Consider the following 25,463-nt stretch of genomic DNA (forward strand, 5'->3'; position numbering starts at 1 on the left):
CGCGTCGGTACTTCGTGGCTTATTGTTACACGGGTATATCTATGTAAATACGCGTACCGCGCGTGTCCCATGCATTTATGCATTGTATTATGCCCCTGCAGCGTGGCGTTCCTCTCCATGCGGGAGACAAGCGGGGCAGGTACGAATTACGTTACGTAAATCCGTCCGCGTACGCAGTTATTATGGTAGATGTATGATGACCATGTGCCATGATTTACACACACGTACCGCATGTTCCACATATCGCGTGTTGACAGGACGCGTGCGCGCGGCGCTGCCGCGATTGAAGGGACTCAACTGCAGCGCCGGAATTACACGTCGATTGCGCCCGGTCGATCCCGCAACGCGTGATAAGTGGATTTTCTTTCAGATTTCTATCTCGCCAAGTAGGGGGATGTGGTGTATATAAGCCTCGTTTCAATTCTGTTCAACGAACGTTTTCTACGGATTAAGTATACCAACGGGCAACCTGGCTGGCACGCAACTCGACGTTGATTTTCGAACCGCGGTATATTATATCTAGGTAGGTAGGTAGGTATATATACCTACACGTGAATGAGCAGGATCCATAAGGCCCCGCGCGGTGAAACCGTATAAACCAAAAATTATTGAATTATCATAATACCTGTGACCGATGTTACGAAAGTACCTTGTTGCATGCGTCGAAATCCTCGGATATATAACAAATAAATAAGGTAGCGACGCAGCCGGTTTAATAACCGCACCGGTACGCCATCAGACACCGAACTAACAGCCTCACTTATAACCAGTCTTATTGTCTGTCACTAAGCTCGCGTCCAGGCACCTTAGTACATCCAATAAACGCACGTGTGCCCAATCCTCCTTACTTTACTACCGACTCAGTCTCACCGTGCGAGTCAGCCAGCCGTCGGACCGGTCGAAGGCGTATTTTTTAGTCCCTTCTTGCCCTCGAATATCCCCGAAATGCGGAGAAGCAATAAAACCACTAATACCCGCTGGGGTCCAGGTGTTCGTCTTTATTCGATATCGGTGTTATGGCCGCTCGTCTTTGTCTTCGTCTTCGTCTTCGTCTTGTCACCCTGCCACGCAGTCGTCTCATCAACCCTCCCTCGTCCTTTTATTTTCTTTATTGCATACCCGCCCCGTATATCTATCTATCGTGTAGATGGCCATTGGTGCGTTGTACCAACGTACGTGTACGTGTACAGTGCATATAGAGAGCGCGCATCGTTACCCCCAAGAAAACAACGATATTAAAATAGAAGGCGGATCCCACGCATCACGGTCGTATACTTCGGGTCCATTTGTCATCGGGATAACGCGACTGACACGATGAGCCTTGGATCGAATAGTCCTTCGAGATTTAGGCCGTCGCCCATTCCTGGAGGGCACCCGAGTCGATCCACGGAATGATCCCCGTGTAGAGGCGTTGCCGGTAAGAGAATTTTTTAGCCTCGGAGGACGAGGGTGAAAAGGTTGTTTGCATTGCCTCTACAGCTCCGTGGGGCTCATCGATTGGTCCCGGGTCGATGACTCTCCTAATCTCACTGGTATTCGTGTTACATACCCAGCATCGATAAGGCGATACAAGTATGATAAATGTGTTTTTATTTGAATTACGATTAGGCGTAGTTCAATACTGGGAGTTGGGCATTCGGGGAGAAAGTCGTCAAATAAATAGCGTCGCATTAAGGTCTTCGAATTCGGGATGGACGATATCCTGATACTACGATCAAAGTATATTTCCCCGATATTTCGTTTTGCTCACGATTGAAAGAAGTCTTTTCATCCCACTGCGAGAGTCAGTTCGGTTTGGATGACAACCGATATCGTATTATGGGCTCTTTACGGAAACGACCATTACGCAATGATTCAAAGTGCAGGAGGATCGTAACATCGATCGGTCAGATTATCGCGATGCGGGCTTTCAGTTTATGGTTTACACCGACGTTAATTGAACTGACGTCAACCACGAACAGTTATGTGTCAAACACCTCTGACCCGACAGTCGAAGACGTCACCGGATTCCGATTCTAAACCTAAAACTGGAAAAGGCTCGCAGAGAAGTCGCTGCTTTTCTAAATCAAGATCTAGATTAGGTTTCGATCCCGCTATACGCAAAACCATCTGTAAATCGAAGTGAAAAGGGAAGGAAAACGGAAAAAGAAAAACAGTAGCGCACGTGTCTCTCACACGCGAATCGAAGAAGCGAGTTTTTTCTTTCCATTCTCCGCCAGTTCCGCGATCGGTGATTTAATCGGATTTGAATCGGTCCCGGACAATTACGCGGCCTATTAACGCACCGATGCGATTCACGAGAATCGTGAGATTATTTCACGTTTTTACCCCCCGCCACTTGGTATAAAAATTTTTCAATTTCTTTCCACCTTTCGGCAAGGTTTCGAAGTGGTTAAGACTGGCCGCGCTGCTCGACCGGAGAAAGTAGAATAATTCTGCAGTGAGGGCAAAAAGCTCGTTGACTGCAGGTGTCCAAGTACCGCTGCTCAGGTTGCCACATAAGCATAAACCCGTGTCTTCTCCTGCAAGTAACTCGGCGTTCCTGCCATGCATCCGTTGTCTATTAAGTTTTCCGCGCCTCTTATTTGCGCTCTCCGTTTAGCGCAGTACCGCGCATCGCTAGGTATGCACCTACCTACCTGCTCAATGTTCCTGCTGCATCGCACTTCCCTGTCCGTATATGCACACAACGTGGACCAACCAGCTAACGGCGCTCTATGCAACTCGAGAACAAATAGCCTCTGGACTAGCTGCTACTCGGGGAGAAGTGAAAACTTGACTGTACTTAGAATGCCCGGATGACTGCAGGAAGCGCGATGAGGACGTCGGACCAGTGCGATAATGGGTTACATTTGTCCTGATAAAGATCATTCGTGTAACTATTGCATAATACTATATAGATACGTGAATTATCGCTCGAGGGTTTGGCGCTGCTTTTTAACTTCCTAAATAGGTTTAGCAGGCATTTAATAACCGTGCGCTATTCGAGGTTTGAGAAAATATTGTGCCAAATTAGATTTTGGCTGACAAGTCTAAAATCAAAAACTTTCCAATTCTTTCTTCTACTGATTCTAATAATCTCAAAGTGTAAAAAATAAACCCTGCGTTGGTGTTTCTAGCGTGTTAAAAGTGAGCAAATTGCGTCGAACAGGTTCCACGACGGTCATTTGCAGGAGTCTCACTTTCTCCATTGAAGATACAGAGGGACGAGCTGTAGTTTGCAATGAACTTCTTTGTCGGTATCCCGATACGATATAAGTTAACCAGAATTAATTCGGGCCGATCAAAGTGGGAAGGGACGGTGCATCAGACAAAGGTTAGCCGCAGGCGTTGTTAATAGCCGCGTGTACTTTTTACAAACTTTCTCACCGCTGCGCTGTGCAGCGAGAGGTCGGTGAATCCCATAGAGTATAACATTTTTCAGCGGATACATTGCACGTACACATCTAAAAGGGCAGCAGCATGGTTTCGTCCCGTTATACTTGTAATACGCGCGATTACGTTTAAACTTTTGATCGTCGCAGGCGTCTAAGCTGTGTTTTTGAATTATCTATCCTATTCAAAGATTTAGAAGTTTTAGTGAAAGAGCCATTAAGCCAGCTCGCTCGGACCTTGGAAGGGACCCACGAGATCCGACTCCATTACCGGCCTGATTCCTCCGGTGGTCCAGCGCGTACAGTCCCGGCTCGAGCTGCACCGTCAGTAATATTCATCAGCTCGTTGCAGCCCCCGGGGGCCACAGCGTAAACCCAACCTAGTTTCGAATAATTAAAATTCACGCGTCGATGGGCCAGATACTGATCACGAGATGGGGATAGATTCGGAGGTAAATACGTAGGCACATATCTCCGAGTAAAAGTTCACATTAGATTAAAATTCAATCGCGTTTCTCCATGCTCGTGCGACATTCCCAATTACTGTGTAATACCGCGCGACGTAAGAATATTTTGTAAGAATGACGTCAGCGGTTCGGGTACCTTATACCTTCTACCTTATACCTTATACCTGCTTAAGGCCGCATCCTCGTTCCCACATTCGTATAAGAGGTTTGGGCAATGAATAAAAGTAATCTGAACGTTAACACTTTCGTTGGCGACGATGTTGCCACTGACACTGTTAAATGTCGAGCCATTCGATGATGGTGTTAGGCTTATAAGGTACAGGCGTGCACACCGGCGCAGACGATACGGGCTTATAATACGTGCATGGGTATTAAAATTTTATATTCCAAGGAGTGTCGTAGTGTGAGGGATGAGCCGCGCGCGAGGATCGCGTCCTCGGGTTGACAAATTACTGCGTATAGAAAAGATGCGGCGATCGCGGTGGTGATTCGTGAGTCTAATATTCCTACTCGCTGCTTAGGGTATGAAACACATTACACCGAATCCGTCGCTGGAATTTCTTTGTCGGTTGCGTGAGGTCAGAGAAAGGAAAAAAATAAGGACGTTATTAGATCTCCCGTGGACCTTGACTCGCCTCGGCTACCCAGAAGGGGTTGATGTCGCTATTACACTTATGTAATACTCCTCCCTATTATGTGATTATACCGGGGTTTTCTTGGCCGTCAAAAGGAGCCACTTTTCATCCGTGAGGACAGACCGTTCTTGCGGGATCCCGTCGTCCCTTCGTTGTTTTTTTGGTTTTTTTTTAATTTTTTTTTTCTTCCTTTATTCGGTAACGGCTAGGCTGGTTGGAATTATACGGATGTGAGGCTGGACGATGTTCGAAAAGCCTTACTACATGTTTTCAAAGTTTTATGAGCTACCGGTTTTTACATCGCACATGATGCATGACGGAATAAAAACTTTCATGTGCATAAACGTCAAGATTTAAACGTCGACTTTTTCCGACTGAAATCCTCTGAACGAATATACCGTTGCCCTGAAAAAGTTGAAAGCCATTATTCGGAACGAAGGTGTGAAAATTATTCCTAATAAAGATCTTAGATCACCCTTACAAGTTTCACACCAGGATTATGAAAGAAGATTTCGAAAATTTTGCGTTCGAACATTATCTAGTATAAAATTCTCACGACTGTGTAATTAGGGATAAAAAATTCTCACACCGTGCTATGCTGGGTTAAAAAAAATGGTCAGAGGTCTCAGAGGTCTACGCAAATGCAGTACAACCGTTGAACAATCACTGCAGCTTGGGGTCAAGAGGATCACTTGGTCAGTACTGAATTGTTCGATTAGTTACGGGTTATTACTCAGACGCGGTTATAAACTGGACAAGAAAAAATCGTCTGCGTCTCGCCTAGTGTAATAACTTGCGTGTACAAGGATTTCTTATAGTTAGTCTCTGTGTTTCTGGTCTCTGCGGACCGACTGTTGAGAAACATTGAATTTGGTATACCTATTAGTACCAGCAACCGAAAGTCTTTATTTGCATTTTTTTGCAAATATGTAAAAAACACGAGGAGTGAGTAAATAAAACAACGAATCCTGATGAAATTTACAAATCTATATAGGTATACATACACGTAAGACATTCGTTTTCAGCCCGATGTAGGGTTTCGTATCCTACTCTCGAATCGTCGAGTGTGTGTTCCGATTCTAGAAGAAGTTTCTTTACTGGGAATAAAAATTTGCAAGCCAAGAAGATGCTAGGCTGAGGTGAGATGAATAAATTTCAGCCCACATATTCTTTGGCTGCACGCAGAGCGCGGGTAAACGCTTTTGCAGGTCACACGACACGATACTTTCTTCCATAAGTTATAATGGTCGGATGACTTTTGATAAATAATTACCCTGCATCTAAGGCAAATTAAATTACCAAGTAGCTTCCCGCTGTGCGAACGGCGAATAGTTAGACGAACACCGGGGTGAGGAAGAAAAAGGTTACAAGGTGCTAAAGCCGGGGATAATTTACTCCTCCGCACAATCACGGTATCATGTTGATTATTATTTGACTGTGTATCCGTATTCAAGAATTGCAGTTCGCTGCAGGTATTAATAATATTATTAATATACCGACTGCGATAGAATTACCAGCCAAGATATTTCCACGCGGTGAATTTGCGCTGCTTTCACATTCTCCCTACAGGTAGACCCGCGTTAATGTTATATAGGTATCTGACAAGTGGCCCGTTACACAGCCAAGCGTTTGGAAAAAATTGAATAATTTACGAGCGAGGCCAATGGAGTGTGCAAAACGCGGAGCAAACGCGAGTGAAGATCACTGGGCGAGGTTGAAGGACAAGAAAGGTCTTTGGACCTGAAGGGATTATTGCTGTTGGCTCCCGCGATTTAAAGGCGACACGTGTGTGTTCACGCGGGAATACTCGCACGCGTGTGAATGTCTGCGTAGACTATACAATCGAGTTATGGAACGTGAGAGTGAGGGTCAACGGCCTTTTTATCTCAACTGTCTTCGGCTAATATAATTTCTCCGCATCATATAAAGGGAAGGAGAAAAATAACGAGCGAGAGAGAGAGAGAGAGAGAGAGATAGAGATAGAGATGAATCGGCCGTTGCTAAGGAATCGTAAAAAACGCCTTTTCGCAAATTTAAATCGGTAGGTCCATATATACTAATTACCTTTCAGCCGAGTCTCCAGCTCGAGCAAATGATCCCATTCGTGTCCTTATAAGTACATATATACACTTTTACCCGCAGTCTCGCTGCCGCTTTTGAAATTGAAAATTGCTTAATGTATTTTTTCCTGGTACCTACTCGCAGGTGCGACTCCCTATACTATCCTACATATAATTGAATCGAGGAATATAATGCGTGTATACGTGTACGCAATTACTCGGATGGATTTTAAGCCGCGTGCTAAGAACGGAAGTCGGCCGGCGTGAGAGAGCCTCACATACCCACCCAAGTGTCTTACACGAGTGCGGCCGCTTTGTGAGGATCACGATCTCTCATTAAACGCCAATTTGTCGTACATTTGCGGAGAAAGTGACCGCGCGTATTATACACGTATATTATAGGTACGTACGTCGGTAATGTAGTTTTTGGGAGCGACCGAAATTACAAACGGGGTCAAGCTTCGGTGCCTTTCTTCACTTTTTCCGACCGGAAAGTACGTAAATTATACTCGGTATAAATGGTGGGCGCGGTTGCATATTTTTACACAAATAATTAAATTCGCAAACCTCGTTTATATTTCATTGGTGTACATTATTTTATATAGTCAACCTTTATTTCTCTGTCCTCCTTCTTGTTCAGGTTTAATTCTTCTTTCTGATCGTCGTATGAAATTGAGTTCAGCCGAGAAACTTGTTCGCGAACGGGTAGGTATATTTACGAGAGCGATAACCGATAACGTCGTGGAAACTCGACACGCCGTCTAAACTTCCACACGAGCACACCATCACTATACACACAAATTTCAAACAAACTCGGCTACAGTCAAACGAAATATGCTACAGCCGATACGATTACCCGTTGATACCCGAAATTAATTCACTAGATTATCTCTGCTTTCTTGCAGTCTGTAATCCATCCAAACTTTTCACAAAAAATTAAACACCAAGATCTTTTCATTGGTACAAAGATCAGTCTAATTCCGCCTGAGTGTAGGCAACCAAACATACCGATTGTGACCGAAATTAATTTTCTGATACCGAAGCGGTGTTGCCTGCACACAGGCGCATCGGTGTTACTATTTGAGCCTGATTGTAAGAGACGCTACGATATTTGTACTGTTGTGGCAGACAAAAATGACGATCTAATTACAGAAAAAACGGTAATCAAATATAGGTGTTTCCTTTATTCTAGTTCCCGGGTATTTTTAATCGCCCAATCATGAAAGCTATACCATTCCAATTGTGGCCCACTCAAAAACGGGGTCCGAGTAAAATGATTGATATTTCTCAATTCATTAGCATTTCGTTAGCGAAAGGTTACCCCAACTTTGAGATGTCGAAGATAAAGCCGCGACACGTGTAGGTAAGTAATATCTGTCTTGCAACAGAGAGAGAAAGGCGGGCGTCTCGACGTAAGTTATTCAAGTCATTACATGTACGAATATTAGCGTGAGCGCAACAGGTGCCTCGGGAAGTTCGTGATGTAGTAGCGTAAAGTTAGTGCCGCCATCTATTCACAGCGTGAACAACGTGACCTACTAATTGTTGGCAAGAAAGAAACCGTCGGCGTTACATTCACGTGACTCAGGTTGCGTGCCGTCAGGCGTTCAACGCGTTGCGAAAGGCTGATAGCCTGCTGCGAGGCGCGCTGAAACTGACTCTTTTCTCACGTTTGGCCGGCATCAGAATTCGTCGGAAGGGATGAGGGAAGAGTTGAGGCAATAACAGGTATGAAATCATTCGTCGTGTCGGTCCAAACGAGCAGGTGGAGTTTTTTTTTAAATAAGATGTTAGACACCTCTTGATTGACCAGCTGAATTACAGCAGCTACGTTGAGTTTCGTTTTATCTTCCGTTATAGTAAGGAAAAAAGACAATTTTTATTATCTTACTCTATTCCTCTCCCGCATTCTTTATCTATCGATTTATCTCGGAAATTCCCGGACAAGCTTTTAAAATTCAACCTCACATTATGATAATTTACAGTATTTACCGCTGGATTGCATAAGCATTTCTCAAGTCGATATATGGCGACGTGAATATTTATTATTACTTCATGGTTGTTGTTTCGCCTTTTTTTCTGTCTTATTTTCATTCATTCTCTTTTTACGACTCTCGACACGTCAACGTTATTATAATACTATTATAACCGCTGCAAATTCCTGTCCGGTTCGTTCTTCCTTTCCAATACAATGTTACTTAAAGTGTGCAAGTACATTTTGCGTCAAATTAGGTAGTATCGCAACTGACGGAACGATCACTTATCGATAACGCGTGGCTGAAACTGGAACACATTATTTTCAATTTTTTTCAAATTGATTTTTACTTGAAACAAGAGACTGCAGTCGGTTTATGGTAATCATCCTGCTGGAACGTTGGGGTAATTTTGTTTGAAATCATTCGCGTATCTCGGCTCCTTGCCGCTGAGCACGATGCCGCCATGCTTTTGCATAATTATAACATCAATGCACTATTACCTTCACATTTTTTCCCACCTTCTCGTGCAATTGCAGTATTATAAGTATGCACAGCAAGTGAAAAATCGAAACCGCGCCTTCGCCGCGCTCTCTTCGCTGCCGTAAAAGTTGATCACCGCCATTAACGATACTTTTTACCACCTTGGTAATATCGACCTAACGTAAGCTTGTAATTGATTCAAAGCGTGAGTATATAAAGGTACATCGGATATACGGGAGATGCGACTCGTAGCCGAGATGAAACAGCGAAACCAAATAAAAAAATAAAAAAAATAAAGAAAGAATCTTCGCAAAACCTGTTACGTCCCGATTCAGTTCATCTCGATGTAACGATTCGGTAGATTATATACGGTTGGTGATGAAAGAAAGAGTTTTCAACAGAAATTGTATCGATGAGCTGTACTTTTAACACCGAAACTGATTCGTCAAAGGAGTTAAGGAACTAAGAGAAATAATAGCTGATATTGCAAAAATTCTCACTCACCCTGCGACAGAGCTCGGCACTGATGACGGCGAGATTAGCGAGTGGTTGAAAAAGGACATCGTGAAATTCGGGATGATTGCGAGCCAAGTGTCTCCCGTATAATTCTCGAGCGCTGCAGAGTGCCTCTCGGAATTCATCTTCAGCGTGCAGCAGCTTCTCGGTAGCTCTATACCGCCTGTCGGTGTCTGAAAATCAGGGCGAAAAATGTGTGTCGAAAATGGATTCCAAAAATGCCGTAATTACTACTGTTACCACGATCGGTAATTCCGCAATTATGTTTGAGGAAAAGCGACGCGCGACGTGGTCTTCGAGCTGTGCGTTTCGTAAGAAAGTGATCAAGCTTGACTGCATCGGCCCGATCAGATTCCGGAACGATTCGGAAATTGCAGCAAGATTTTCTCTCGCGAAAGGTTCACCGACCCGGCCGAGACACATCTCTGGTAGCGATGAAAGGGACTCGATATTCCGCATCGTCTGGGTAGAAATTTGTTCCGTAATGAAGGCGGTTGTCGAACTGCACCGCGCGTGCACAGCTGTAACCACTTTGCAAGTCGTTGATACAGAAAGTATATAAGGTGCGAAACGTGCACACGAAAGACCAGAGAAAGTATCGCCCATGCTCGAGGCAATGACGTTTGATCGTGGTGGAAACATTGCACGAGTGCTAATGGTCTAAGGTAGGGATCAAGAGTTGGAAGGATCTATATTTCGAATGGTACTCACCTCCGATAGGGTTGAACTGCCGGGCGGAATCCTCGATCAGAAGAACGTCGCCGTGAAGAAGGGCGACGTCTGCGGCCGGATCGACTTCGGCCCGAGATCCGGCGAGCAGAAGCCTCGGTCGACAGACCCTGAATTTGAGGAGAACGGAAGCGACAACCGAGGACACGGTTCCGGGGGAAACTGCAGGCAACTGTAACAGAAAGAAAAATAAAAACCGTGAATTAGTGAGGTCAAACAAGCTGCGTGAATCGGAGTTTGACAAACGCGATTGAAACGGTGCCAAATCCTTTGCATTCGTATTCTCGCAAGGTGTTTTTGCGAAAGTTAATTCGTGCATGAGCGAAGACGATTTTCGAACAACAGTCACGAGTCGAAAGCCTCCAGCTGCAACTGCGTGCAACACACCGTCTAATTCTGATTAACTTTGGGATTTAATTGTGGAGGCGCAAATTTCTGACATTCATAAATAGCCTTAATACATCGGCTAACCAGGCAACAAAGAATTCGAGCCATTAGACCTCCTACATCGCAATAAAGTCCAGGGCGCAGCGGCCCGGAGTGAACGGTAGGCCGTCCACCTTGGCCACCTTGGCCACAGACCTTGCTAAAGCCACAATTTCTTTACCTATCGCCACCGGTCCAGCATGTAGCGTTCATTCTGAAATCTCTTCCGAATGTCCGACAGGGCGAGACAGATTTTCTTTCATTTGTATACTCCTGCGGTGTGGAGCGAAGAGTTTGAAATACTTGTGTCTAAGGCTTTAAGTCGAATATTCCCTAACTTTTATTTCTGCTCATTTTCCATACCGATATTTCAACCAACCACAGATTCAAGCACACAGGTCCTAGGCATTGAAATCGTTGCCGTTGACTGCAGAATGCACAGGTTGTTACTCCTGAAAACTAGCCGGAATGAAGGTGTGCTGAAGGTATAGTAATGGCCGTTTACCGAACATATATTCGCGACGAAGAGGTCCGCAGCAGCTTTGCAGCTGGGTAATTACATGCAAATGATATTCGCATCTGAGTATCTAATTGTAATATTACTTTCAACTGACCGTAGAAGTTTCTTTTTCAAAAGTGTAGCTGCAGCAGCAACTCGCAGTCTCTTACGTCGACTGCACATAGATTATGGATGTAATTCTATCCGCAAGTCGTATCTTAGTAGCTGTTTAACGCGCTGCGTGAGGTTGGGCTATCTATCCTCTATCTTTCTCTTTTTCTCTCTGTCAAAAGTGCCACGGTAAGCTGATTTAACCCGTAGTGTTTGTTTTAGATAAACTTTGGCAGCACTTCTCGACGGTGATGTCAGACTGATCTACTCCACTCTCCATTCTCACTTCTCAGAATTTTCCTCTTAGACAAAAATATACGCGGCGAGCTGCTGCAGCCTTTCCGTTGGAATCGAATGCAGACTGCGGCTGATTGTTGCGCAATTTGAGGAAGGTAACGAAGAGGTGGGCAGATTCTTACTCGCGAAAAATAGAGGACATCAGCCGTTGGGTCGGAGAGGAAAATTTGAAAGGTATCGATCCCCGCCATCGATTTTAACATCTGACTTGAATCGCACGAAATGGATCAAGTCTCGATATTGGAACGAAACGATTTGTTAAATACATATTATACATATGAATAAAATATGAATATATATGAATATGAATATACACGTATATTCTGTCAAACAAACGCTCAATCTCACATTTAATGTAGCCAAACGGGCATCGTAAGCCTGAATCTAAATTGTATAATTATACAGCCGAGTTCTCTCGCGTTTTCATGCGCCGTTCCTCTCACTTTCGTAATTTCTTTCTGATCCTTTTTCTCCTGCGCTGCAGGAGTTGATTCAGCCCTCTGGACCCCCAGGGCCCCCCACATGCGAGCCAGGAGAATAACAAGATAGTAAATTGTAGCGGATGTGCGAATGAAGGTCGACAAAAACCTTTTCAGTCTTATTTTCACTCACTTCCGGAATAGTTTGAATTTTCGATGTTAGGATACTCGGAGTAAAATTGATGTCTGATTTATATCTTAGCGCAGTGCAACGGCTGCTCTTTTCTGTTTGATAGTTGTATTTTTTTCTATATGTGGTTACAAGATCCTAAAACATGTCACTTCTAGATGTAGTAGGAACGTTGCTAATGTACAAGTATTCTAATTATCATTGTCTGGTTCATAAGCTGTTTTCTTCGGTCAATTCCAAGTTTCGTCGAATTTTCTCTAACAATAAGGTGTACACGTATATTGTTTATGGTATAGAATATAATGTCGTGACGTGGATGAGTTGTATAAATCAGGATTCTATGCAAGCCCTGCGCTATATACGTAAATACGTATAAATAATCTGATGCCGTAACATGAATAATACTATATTAGTGCGCGTTTACAATCAAAAGGATTGCAAAGCAGCGGGAGAAGGTAATAAAGATATCAACGAAATTAGCCGGTCACGCCGTTTAAATGCAAATAGAAATTCCGATTCTTTGGTAAATCCGCTTCGCCGCCGCGATTAGGTGATATGAAAACATAAAACGGCTTTCGCACAATTAAATCGAGGCATATAAAATTCCCGTCTTTCTACCCGCAGGTCACCCTCTTCCCCATCTCGATGTATCCCTGCTTACGATTAGCTAATTGCAGTCATTAGAAACAATGGGCCAGTTCCGATCACCGTGAAACTAGTGGAAGTCTTCGTAAATCTGGACAGCCGTCGTCCATCGTCGTCAGTACTCGGTGCATTCGGAACGGTCCGTTGGCTGGAAGCACACATCCTGCCTCACCCAGCCAATGAGCAACCCATAGAAGACACGTAGGTACGTCGCAACAATGTGCTTTGTCGTAGATCGATTATCAATGGGGTTAAACCGCGGTGAGGCAACAACTGTGTTTGTTACACACAACTCTTCAAAGAACAAACAGCGGTATAAATATCCATTGACACATTGCAGAATGAAAAGAATAGCACCGATTGTGAGACATTATCGCTTTCCAAGGTATCTTCGAGCAACGCTTGTCAGCCTGACAGTTTACTATTCGACTCGTTTTTCTCTCTCTCTTATGTCTTCTCCGTTTCTACAGAGAGGATTGACTTACGGTGTTTCTTTATCCGCGAACAAATTACCGCACGTTTATGAGCCGCACTGTAAATCGCGTAGTACGCCTGGCCAGTGGCTGCATATTGGTCACGGTCCAAGACTAATTGGCTCGCAACCCAGCCCAACCCAATCGAACCAATCCCTAATCGAAATCATTGCAGCCGTGGTCGGTATCAAAGGTATTTGAACATCGAGTATACATGGTGAAGCAATAAAAATTTTCAGATTACTTTTGCCAAGTCTAAAAGTGCAGACGCGTTTTATACACCGAAACATTTCGAACGATTGCCAAATACCGTTCCTCCTTTAAATTGGCTTCGAAGAACTCAGCTTTTCATTTTACCCGATGCACTTTGTTGCATGATCAGAAATGTAAAATGTAACTATATCGGTACATCTTTCGATACGCGACTTTGCCATCAAGGTGTGTTCTTCACGTATTCTGAAAGTATAATATTCTTTGTAGGTACCAAAGATTGCAGGAAGACGATGCATGAGCAGAAGTTGAGCTGACAATGAACCCAAATCGTTGAACGCGTGGATAATACTGCATAAAACGCAGTACGCGTCTGTAATGTAAGAAAACTGAACCTTAAAAAATTTAAAAAAAAAGTTAAAATTAAGAAAAAAGATAAACGTTATTGAGCACGGTGTGTTATTTTCGTCCGAGAAACTTATTGTCCGTTTAATAACAGCAAAAGTAAAAACGTGAGGCATACTGCGGTTGAAATGCGATGCTTGTTTTCGCATTGATCAGATGGTAGCCTAAGGCAGAACCTGAATTGCAGTCTGGCGCACGTCGTTGCGGTGTACTTCGACTCTGCTCCACTCCACTTCACTTGCTCACACATACATATCAGCAGCTAGAGTGTATCCCACTTCAGTGAGTCATAATTGTTACACAGCGATCGACTGCATCCCGGTGGATGACCATATAGTCCATTCCCTTTGTACGTGAACGTGATTTTCTTTATTATTTTGTCGCACTGTTTTGCTCGCGTGATTTTTTCCGTAATAATTCCAATACCTGTAAATTATCACCCCGAGGGAAAAGCTGGAAATCTCGTTTAGTTCCCTTTTGAAAGCGGACAAAGTGTGTAACAAAATGAAAATATGAACGGTCAATTCGTACGCGTACAAAGCAAAGAGCTCATTGCTGCGCGTGCCGGACTACAGAGTTTGGAAAGTTTTGACTAAGCGTAATCCAATATCCCAATCGTATCTTCGGTCTGCTGGTATAATCCCGTGTGGCTGCTGCGTATACGGCAAGCAACCTCTCGTACAGAGAGAGATACACACTCGATTCGAGTGTCGAAAATTATTTCTAACACTCCCGCTGTGATAATTCTTGGCCTTCGAGAGGCCGTGGCTGACAGTCAAAGACAACGGAACAACCTTATGGTAATCCGTCAAGCTCGCGGTGAAGGATTACATTATGGGCATACGGCACCTGCCTGAAATTATTCTTACGTAACCGATGGGCGCCGCACCCATATACAGGGATTAATTACCTTACCGTAGGGAAAAACTTTGGAGTATATATGAATAAATGAGATATCCCTCCGTGAAGCTAACCACGCGACGAACATAGGCCATAAAGTATTATCACACTATAGGCACGTTATCCGTGTTGCTCAAGGTGGGTACGTAGGTGCATGCAGACACGTGTGTGGCTGTACATCAAGAATTACGCAACGTCAACAAAGTTTCATGCACTTCCCTGATACCATGCGATGGTGTTCGCTATTTCCTACTCCTTAACAGGCAAAAACAATTAATCGCAATTAGACACGACTCAACGGAGTTCAGCTGGCGTAATTCCTTGAACACTACTGATCCGTGTACAACTTGACATGTGCCGGTGGAGTAGATGGTGAATTTTTTTTATCTCAGACCGGATGAAACGGTCTCGTGATTAGCGTACCGTCTCAAAAATCTTTCCAAATAAATCACAAAGTTATAAAGCGAGAGCACGCGAGGAGAATTCAAATCCACTTGTAACTTTTATCCCTCGTTGCACTGTGTATTGTAAGTAAAAAACCGTATTCGATTAAGATTCACACTAACATGCATTCGCTCACGTACAATGGCCAGGATACTTTGAACGAGGTAACTGCAGATGCTCTCCAGGTACCTACATATATATATGTATAGTTTTGTCCTGCGCTACGTGAGAGTTTCACCACGAACGAAGATTGTATGCGTACACCGAGTCGCGGTATGCATTGCGAATACAAATCACGTAGCTACCAACCAAGCGTATGTTGAAACGCGTGTCAAGGAATCCATCAACTTCAGAAGCGATTGTGCGACCTGCACACAGGCTGAACGAATGTGGATGATGCGAGCAAGCGGTCGGGAGTTGATGGGTGGGAGGGTAAGGATCATCGGGACTAATTAACCCGACCGAAAGTCAATCCCACGAGTATACCGAGGATGAGTATACAACATGAGTATGCGGTTCGCGATTTGAGCAATCTGCAACGTTGAAAGGCTCTTCGAGGTAAATTACTTGCACCGAGTGTTGTTGCGATAATTTAAACGATTAGAGTATAGGATTGTTTCCTCCTTTACAATTATAAGCGACAGTTTTTCTCTTTCGCAACGCGTCACTTTCAGATCATGTTTGTTTCAGAGTGCTGTGCAACGGTATGAAGAAAGAAGTAAAGAAGAAGAAAAAGAAGAAAAAAAAACAACATAAGAAGAAATTACAATGCGCTTAAGAGACTGCAGCGACACTTCAACACGTGTCCCACCCCCCTCGTTTCTACACATACAGCTGCCGTCCCATTACGTATAAACGACGTTTGATGAGTACTGGCGTCGCTCGTCGCTTGCCTTACTTACCACTCACTCTCATTGTCTCCGTCTCGAGATACGTATACGAATCTTATATCCGATCTCGGTATACGGCTCACCAAGAGATGCAGTGGAGTCGTCCCTCCGCTATAATATATACACGTTCCATATCTCCTTCTCGTGATAGAGACAGTGTACAATAAAAGTCTGGAAATAATTCTCGTTGCCCGACTACTCAATTAAGCTAAATTGATTTTAAAACTGCGCAATGACGACAGGCGCAGAGGCAGTAGCGATCAAACGTTCCAATTGTGCAGGATGATATGACGTAGATATCAAACCGCAGCTGGTTTATATGGAATTACACGGTTTCAATTCACGTCACTTTCGTTATGTGCATAGGAGCATATAAAAGTGGACATGGACTGATTGCCCATTACTTGTATGGTAGGAAGTATGAGTTGAAAATTCGTTAGACTGAATCTTCAGATGAAAAGATAGGAATCCTGTACCCTGCGACCATAAGATTCTAATCCTGCCACACTGAACAATCGTCGTGTACATATGCTAGCAACGGTGAAACTTTGTAAATAAACTTACATGTATGATTGTTAAAAACAAAGCCGCATAAGAGATTATATCCTAATACACTTTACAGCCGGTAATTTGCTTGAGAGCCACGTTCGTCACGTAACACAAGCCCAAGGCCACCTATAGAAACTCATACGTATGCAGCTGGGATGCCGAGGGGGTATAATAATATTAATAATGATAATAATAATAATAAAAATAATAATATATAATCGAAGAAGAAGAAGGAGAAACTCTCCAACGATCTCGATCTTCCACCTATAAAACTGTAAGCCAATGTCACACTTGGTATGACCTACACTTGAGTTACGAGACTATGTCGTTAAATTGCGCGCTGGAAGGAAAACAGGAGTGTCGAAAAAAAAAAAAAAAATGTAGAAATCTTTTCACCCTTCCTTAAAGCACGTCTTGGGAACATCAACTTTGACTCATGTCATCGGAGCCGAGATTTGTTCCTCCTTCGCGACAGTTTGCAATCGTGAATCGTAATGAATTTGCAGTATGTAGGCATACATAAATGATAAATCGAGGTCTCGCAGCCTGGATCAGGCAAGCTGAAAGGCATCGTTAAACTGCATGTCGTATCGCCGAGTCGTTGTCAAAACCAGGCGGTTTGATTGGTCGTGGTTGTCGGATCTACAAGAAATTGCGGAGTTGTTTCAGCATGAATGAAAAATTGCCATTCGGAGAGCGTGCGCTCAAAGCTTATACATGTATACATGCATATAGGTATATATATATATATATGTATACCTTACACCTATGCTGCCTCCATGCCGGTTTCTCGACGCGGGATAACGCGATGTATTAAACATGGGGAACTCCTTTGCCGCATTGAAATATTATCTAGCAAATTGTTCAATTGTGAATTTAGATTGCAGGCACGACATACGTAATGCGCGGTCTGCAGGAATCGAATCACAATACCAGCTCCTATATATCTATTCATCTACTTATCCACGTATCTACACTGTACAAAGGTGAAAAATTATTTTTTTATCGCTCCAAGTTTTAAGCAGTTGATCATTTTGTCACTCGGTCTAAGAGAATCCTATAACACTTAATTATACTCCAAAATCACGGGAACGATGAATAGATGGAACCGAAAACTTATCCAAGACCGAAACCACCGCGAAATCGTTCATCGTCGCAGAAAAAACTGGCAATCCGACAATTTTTATCTAACGAAAAAGATTACCGGATTTTAATAGCCGTGTGAATATAAGCGAGTTAACGAACGCGAAATCCGATCACCATGCTTTTACACTTTGCACGATCCGATCGGGTAGAAAGGAAGCACGTACGCTAAGCTTTTTTGTTATTAACAGACAAAAAATCTCTCGATCTCGTTACCTTTTTTTTCATTCGCAATTGATTTGCACTTTTTTCCACATCACTGATCGCGGACTAGAAATGCTATTAATAATCGTGATTTTTATTATGAGTCATCGTCGTTAACCCGACGTATTACGTAACGCGTGCACTAGCGCAATATTTATTACCCTTACATGATAGATACACAATAATATGAACGTACGCATGTTCTATAGAGGTTCGTACGTATATGACGAATCGATTTGCAGAGAACTAAATTTTGCAATAAACTCCTCGCGTGCTGGCTCACCTATCGACACGTATGTACCTAATACGCTAACCGCAAATATAGTGTTACCTTATACCGCATGGTGGCTGCTGATGCAGCCTGTTTATGATACGTATTCTGCGTCTGGATTATCTGCTGCAAAGTGAATTTCGATAACTCAAATTGTACGAATATATTGTTATAAGAGAATTTTCGATCTATTATATCTTCCGTAAAGTTCCAATAACGGAATTTTCACAAATGTATGATTGATGAAATGCAACATTGGCGAAAGAATCGGTAAATTGTGCGAAAATTTATTTTTACCATTTATACCAACCTTTTGAGTTAAGTTCATATACAGATTATTTCTGGACTTTACGTAACGCGGCGGTTAATGCAGTTCTATTCTAACTATTTATATCTGCTGAAATAGATTACATATACTCAGACATATATGGATGTGTAATAATAACAGCCGGTCGTCCATTGAAGCCGTATCGCGAGTTAAATTTGCGCGAACGGATCCGTCGATAATCCGTATCTTTTAAGTGATCCGGGTGAGATTCGATTCGGCATATAGTAGCTGAATTTGGATGAGGCGAGAAGCAGCGATCCGTAAAAGTGTACCCGCAGAAAAGTTGAATGAAAAAAGAAAAAACCAAAAAAATCAAGAAATAAAACGAAAAAAAAATGTTCGGAGACTCGGATCGTCAGAACCGTGCGATTTTGGCTGCAGGCGTTGATCGGACGCTTTCTGCGGTGATTATGTAAGTCGATATGTACCTACACAATTAATTACACGTGCACACACACGTATATATAACGCAAACGCGTTACAAGTGTACGAATCACAGGAAGTCCGGATGCTACGGTTCTTCCGGTCGTTATCTCACGACTCAGAGAGCTTCGCGGTGATATAATGGCGGAGTTGTTTTTTTTTCTTTTTTTTTTTTGCTGTACTCTTGTTTTGGTCGTCGAACGATCTGCCATATTTCAACACATATCGATCGAAGAGGATATCGCGAGTTCGATTCGCGCCCACCGACTCGTTTGTGCAAAAATGAATCGGTGAAGCGACGAAGACATCGAATCGAGTCTCATACCTACCCACCCCATGATGCATCATGTCGCGCGATGATCGCGATTGGCGATTAAGTCGGGCAGCGAGAAAGTCAATGACCCGAGACTGCGGCCCAGGTCTGGATCGTTTTGTAAGGTTTAGTCAGAGCTGCAATACAGGCTTCTTCTTTTTATTCTTCTTATTCTTCTTCATTGATAACGACGCGCGGATGAGTCGGAGAGCCGCGTGAGCTTTATACTTGCATATTAAACTTATTCTTACGCAGCAAGGAAATTAGCGATAAGGAATAACGTCGACGTGTTATACACGAGGGGGAAACAACTCGAGATTTAAGTGGTACAATAATTTTTTGATTTGAATTAAGTTAGATTAAAGTATTCGATTCAAAGCAATTTTTTTAATTTAGAAAAATTTCTTTTATTGAAACCTAATTCATATCAATTCATGAATTTCAATTTCATTCCTCGATAATTATCTCAATAATTGACTGTAAACCAAGTGAGTTCAATTCATTCAATTCATTCTTCTGTATTTCCTGTTAATTCAAATTGATTTTTTTTTTTTAAATCAACCTAATTTTTTCACCTGTAATTATAGGTAATTCTAGCACTAATCCAAACGAATTCAAAACAGTTTAACTTAATTTTTCATAATAAAGTTATTTCTCAATTAATTTTTATTGATTCGGTTGATTCTCATTAATTCTGGCGAATTAAAATTAATTTACAAACCTATTGACACGCATCATTTCAGTGAGTCATTTTCCCCTCGGTTATACATACATGTTGCGGGTGAGAATATCGAGTGTCTTTTAGAGGATTGAGACAAGCCGAGAGAGTAATTAGCGTAATTAGCCCCGAGTTGTGCCGGTTTGGTGTTTGACCACTTTCTGGATGTGTGCGCGGGGTGGTGGAAGTAGTTAAGTCTGTTCAGCTCCCGCGTTGATTCATAGATGACGGAAGCTGCTTATTAGCTCGATTAATGCATGCCCAGGCACTACTACAGGCTTCGGAAAGCGGCTTGACTATTTTTTAAATTGCACCGATAACCCGGACCCCGTGTGTTTACGTTATAAATGCAGCTTCGACGATTGATCAAGCGATTAATCGTTAATCTGCAATCATTATAATGACGGAAGTTTCGAGATAAAACCAGCTTTCATGAATCGGTGAGTATTCACGTAGCGGTAAAGTTGAGGGAACGCTTTTTCGATTCAGACGTGTTTTAGGGTCGTATTGACGTTGGAAAAAAAGAATTAGTCCATCTTTCATTGATTGTCTTATTCATATATTGCGAATGAATTCCTGACTAAAAATTTGTTTTTTACTCCTATACAATCAGCTTTCCGCGTAGTTACATTATGCGGGGAAAATAGGCGCGATGGAAAATAGTCTGCACGACATGTTTGTGACTTTTGACGTGAGAGTTGTTTAAATGCGATGGTTACGAGTGCTAACAACCGCGCGGGAAACGGTGACAATTCAATTTAATCGGTTTTACCTTCGGATAAATATGCCAGGTAGGTACGACTGAAGTAACGCGAATGATATAAAATGAGGTTTGACAGAAAATAACAGCGAGTAATAAAAAAAAAAAAAAAACTACTCATATAGGCTGGTCGCAACAATATTTAGGTATATAATTATAAACAGTCCCCCAACACTGATGTTAATTAAATTTAACCTGCACATTTCGTGTCAAAATTTCTACGTACGAAAAAAATAATTGAAATCACTAGTTCCAACTTCAATTGTGTCAAACTGACGTATAAGGTAAGCTGTTTATGCGCATTGTAATATCTAAACGTGTGACAGTTTAACAATAATAGAAGAAAAAGAAAATATGTGTGGACCGATTATAGTGTCTTTTTTTCGCAACGTGTTTTCCTTTCAAACGAGTAAATAGGTGTACGTATTTTTCTCTCTCTCTCTTTCTCTCTCTTCTTTTCTTAACGTACCGAAAAGAAATCGTACGCAATTGGTTAGTCAGATGTAGATCGCAAAAGGTATGACACGACGGTGCTGCTGACATTAAATTACACGGTTTGGATGACGACATCCAAAAATGAGTTCAAAGCCCGTCCCCCTCCCGATGAATGAATGGAAAAAAAAAAATAAAAAATATATAAATAAAAATTCTACATCGATAAATAATAATATCTCTTGGAGAAAATACATGATATCGGGGGCAGACACCGCATCTCGATGATCGTTATTATACCTTCGTACGTACCTATATACATTATTATACAACGTATATGAGCAACTACTCTTTGAGAAAAAAAACAAAAAAAAACAACATCATCTAGAAAGCAATTATAATTGGCATAAACTAACAGCATTGCGCCCACTCGCGGTGTGGGTCACCAGGTTGGTCCTCCCTGACGAAAAAGGTGCGAGCACTGGGCCACAAGGCCACATCGTGGGAGGTGGCGGTCGTACGAGCCACTGCACTCGTCACAGGGCTGCGGGGCCAAGAGAGAGAGAGCGGGAAAGGACGAGAGAGAGAGTGAGAGAGGTGTGGAAGGAGAGGACGAGACGAGAGATGAAGATGTAGAGAATTCTCGGGTCAGGCTAGGTCATCGTCGGAGAAACGGTTTCACCGGTTCGCACCAACTCGAGCATCTTTACAGCAAAGACGGAACGTCCGTCAAACCGGAAATAGCGTCGTCGGTCACAGAGTTTGTCCTTCTTTAGTCTGGACCATTATATGTACACGCGCATTGTATATTGCGTGATGTCGATGATACACTGCGATTTTGGACTCGACAGAATCTTCAAAATATCGAGCATCGTTCAATTGCAATTTATTTATACCGACGATAAATTTGCAAAGTGTTTCAATAGTTTTAAACATGATTGTACATAAATCCCGAGCGTCAGAACTCAGGATTAAATTTGATTGATTCCATTAATTGCAGATTGAATGCAATCTGAAAATCAGAGGATTTAAAAGTCAACGATAAATTGAATTGCAGAATGACTACAAAAATATGAACCCACGCGTTTGCAATGAATCACCGTAACATGGTGGGTACAATGAATGATCGACGCGGTCGAAAGGAGAGAAGGCGAAATTTGCAAAATTGCAACATGATAAATTCAACTTTGAATATGTGTGTATACAGCGTACGACGCAAAACTGGATATATGTTACGTATATACATTATAAATACATATTTTTTTTTCTTAACGCATGTATGGGAGTATCACCACGTCTACGTGTATGCCTAATACATCGCGCTCTGTGTCGCGGTACCAGTGCGTGACGTTTGCAGGAAATTCCGTTACATGTACTCCGATTATATGTATCGAGTATCTATAAGATAAGTACCGTATGTTCTCCACCTTTCGAATAATCGTTATTCATCCTGGACTACCAAGGCGCAACGCCGTTGCGAGGGTCACGGGGTCCGAGAGTGGAATAAAAAAGAAAAATAAAAAACACCGACATTTACTTCTCAATTAAAGTTAAGCACCCGGAGTTTTGTATGTTAAATTTGCAGGCAATAACAAGGCGATTACGAAGGTTTCAATATACATAATGGCAAAAGTATTTTTTCCACCTTTTTTTTTTCTTTTGCTTTTGCTTTTGCTTTTGCACAATATCAAATGACAAACAGCAGCGACGAAATGTGCAAAAATAAATTATTTTATTCAGCGTCAAAAATCGGCGAACAGTGCTGATTATACTTGGGAGTATTTCGCAGTAAATTATAAAAATTATTGCAAATATCACGAGCATTAAAGTGTTTATGCAAAGTGTATGAAAGTTATAAAAATATCTGAAAGTGGAAATTCCGTCGAGATTATACGTATACGTATACCTACATATGCAAGTATATAATAGTTATATGCGGTTCTGGTTCACCAATTCAGCCATATTATATCCGTGCACGAATAATCCATGTAGGTACGTATGTATCAGCGAAGAAACCAGTCTACCAAAAGAACAAAGTGGTTAGAAGGTTGCCCCGAAGGTTGAGAGCTGAGATCCGCGAACTGGACAACAATGCGACTCGATTTATAACAATTTGTATCTATGCGTACTTCTCCAGGCATCTGGTCTACTTACTTTTCCCATAATTTCCATCGGCTAACCATATCTCGTTATTTGCATATCCACCCGCCTCTTAGCCGTTTTACTTTTGACGCGTGGAGGTTTTAAATTGAGGATGATTGCGGCATCGGCATCGGTAGTCACGTTGTTCGAAAACGTTGCGCTCGTTACTTATATTACAACGTTATTACACCGAGTGGTTTTCGACGCATGTTGGAAACTTGGCAAATAAAAATTTAAAGTTGTTGATACGATAATAATAATAATCGGCAAATCTCAGCGGGGATATGAAAATCGAGATAAGTCAGACAAGGTGTTCAGTTAATAGAAATTCCACCCGCGGTTTAAAGATACAAATATATGATATAATTATACAGTATTACACCTGCCATCGTTGAATAAAAAAAAGTCAATGTAAATATTCTGAATGTCGTTACGCATCGGGTGATTTTCGCGAGGTGAAAAATGCAATCGTATAGCGATACCGCGACAACCTTTGTCACGTCCCTGAACACCCTGGTGATAACCGTCGTTCAAAGCCCCGCATTGGCGCACGCCTAGAAAGCGATAGCCGGACAATGAATCCGAGGACTCGGAGAAATGCATGAAATGCGGATAGATTGAACGAAACATCGACTCGACAGCAGTTTTATTTTCTGATATAACATTAAAAAGAAAAAGGGATGACTAGTTAACGATTGAAAGGGTTTGGCAGAATATGTAAAAGTACAGAATGGAATAGAATTTTGGCGGAACGTTCTGCGCATACACGTGAAGATGATCATCTATTATGCATATATATTGTCCATTTAGAAATGTTACATTATTTTCCGGTACAACACTAAAGTTTCTACCGCAGTACTGCACCGCGTATATAATAACAATAATAACTCTCTAGGCGCTGTTCCGTGGATAATTGACATTTCCGCAAGTTGTCCGGAGTTTCACGGGATAATGCGACTGCGGAGGTTTGGCGCAAATACACTTATACATATATAATAGGTAAAAACGAATGATAATTTCGGAGAGAAAACACTCGTAGCGTTTAAAGAAATTATCACAATATGCAGCCCGTGTCGTAAAGCGCGTTGCAAACTCAACTCTCGTGAAATACTTCCTCGCAATCGGTGCCATCAGCGCGAATAATGCGTCGTGCCGTACCGCAAATGTAGGCACAAGGTATAAGGCATAAGGTTTAAGGTACGGCATAACGTTCGACCCGCTTGTCAACGGCTTCGCGAATTTCTAAACGACGAACGACGCTACATAATTTGCGGCTTCGTAGTTTCGCGGTTGAAGAAGCTGCCCAGAGCGCATTGACCAACTCCGGCTGATCTAGTATTCCGCAAAGACTCTCCGGCGATGAATTTCGTATTCTCTTATCGTTCACCGCGACCACCGTTTACTCCTCGATCCTTCTGCCACGTCGGTGAAACAATCTTCTCTCTGCAACGGTCGGAGGCCTCGAATCGGCATTGATTTTACGCACAATTTTTGCATGGACTGATCTGGAATGAGGTCAAATATTTTTTTTTTTTTTTTTTTAATCAAGAGTTTCGTCGAATATATTTCAAACGGCGATGTAATCGTGATCCTCTATAAACAGACTTGTATATACTTGTAGTTTGTTAATTGTCAAGGAAATTTGCAAAGCTATAAGGTGGAATTTGCGCGCACCGACACGATACCGATTAGCGATCGTTCTCTAAATCGCACGCGAAATTTGTTCGCATTTCGCACCCAGGTGAAAAACAGACAACGCCGAAGCGAGAGACCTAATTGAGTCACTGACTGCAGACTTCACTTGCCAATTATTATACCCACGTATATTCGCGAACTCGAGGCCGCTCGGTTTAACCGGAACACAGATCATTATATATTTTACACTACACACGCATTTATAGGCATACGTATGTGTATACAGATATATTAGCGTTCTCGGTGTGCAAATGCAGCAAAAAGGTCAGATTTGAGTGAGAGAAAGAAACAAAATGGAAAGATAGAAACGGATAAAGACGAGAGAGACTGGAAGGTGAA

The 25,463-nt window shown here is 42.4% G+C and overlaps 1 protein-coding gene across 2 annotated transcripts in view; it reads right to left on the reverse strand.

Moving 5' to 3' along the window:
- LOC124416673 (rho GTPase-activating protein 20-like) overlaps positions 1–25,463 on the reverse strand; it is a 153,256-nt gene that overhangs the window by 110,118 nt on the left and 17,675 nt on the right. For both annotated transcript variants that reach the window (XM_046897949.1, XM_046897948.1), the window contains exons 2-3: positions 10,220–10,409; positions 9,497–9,681 (exon numbers count right to left, since the gene is read on the reverse strand). In XM_046897949.1, the coding sequence (XP_046753905.1) occupies positions 9,497–9,681; positions 10,220–10,409 (375 nt within the window). The remainder of the gene's footprint in view (positions 1–9,496; positions 9,682–10,219; positions 10,410–25,463) is intronic.

Source organism: Diprion similis, chromosome 2 (assembly GCF_021155765.1).
Source record: "Diprion similis isolate iyDipSimi1 chromosome 2, iyDipSimi1.1, whole genome shotgun sequence".
Classification (NCBI taxonomy): domain Eukaryota; kingdom Metazoa; phylum Arthropoda; class Insecta; order Hymenoptera; family Diprionidae; genus Diprion; species Diprion similis.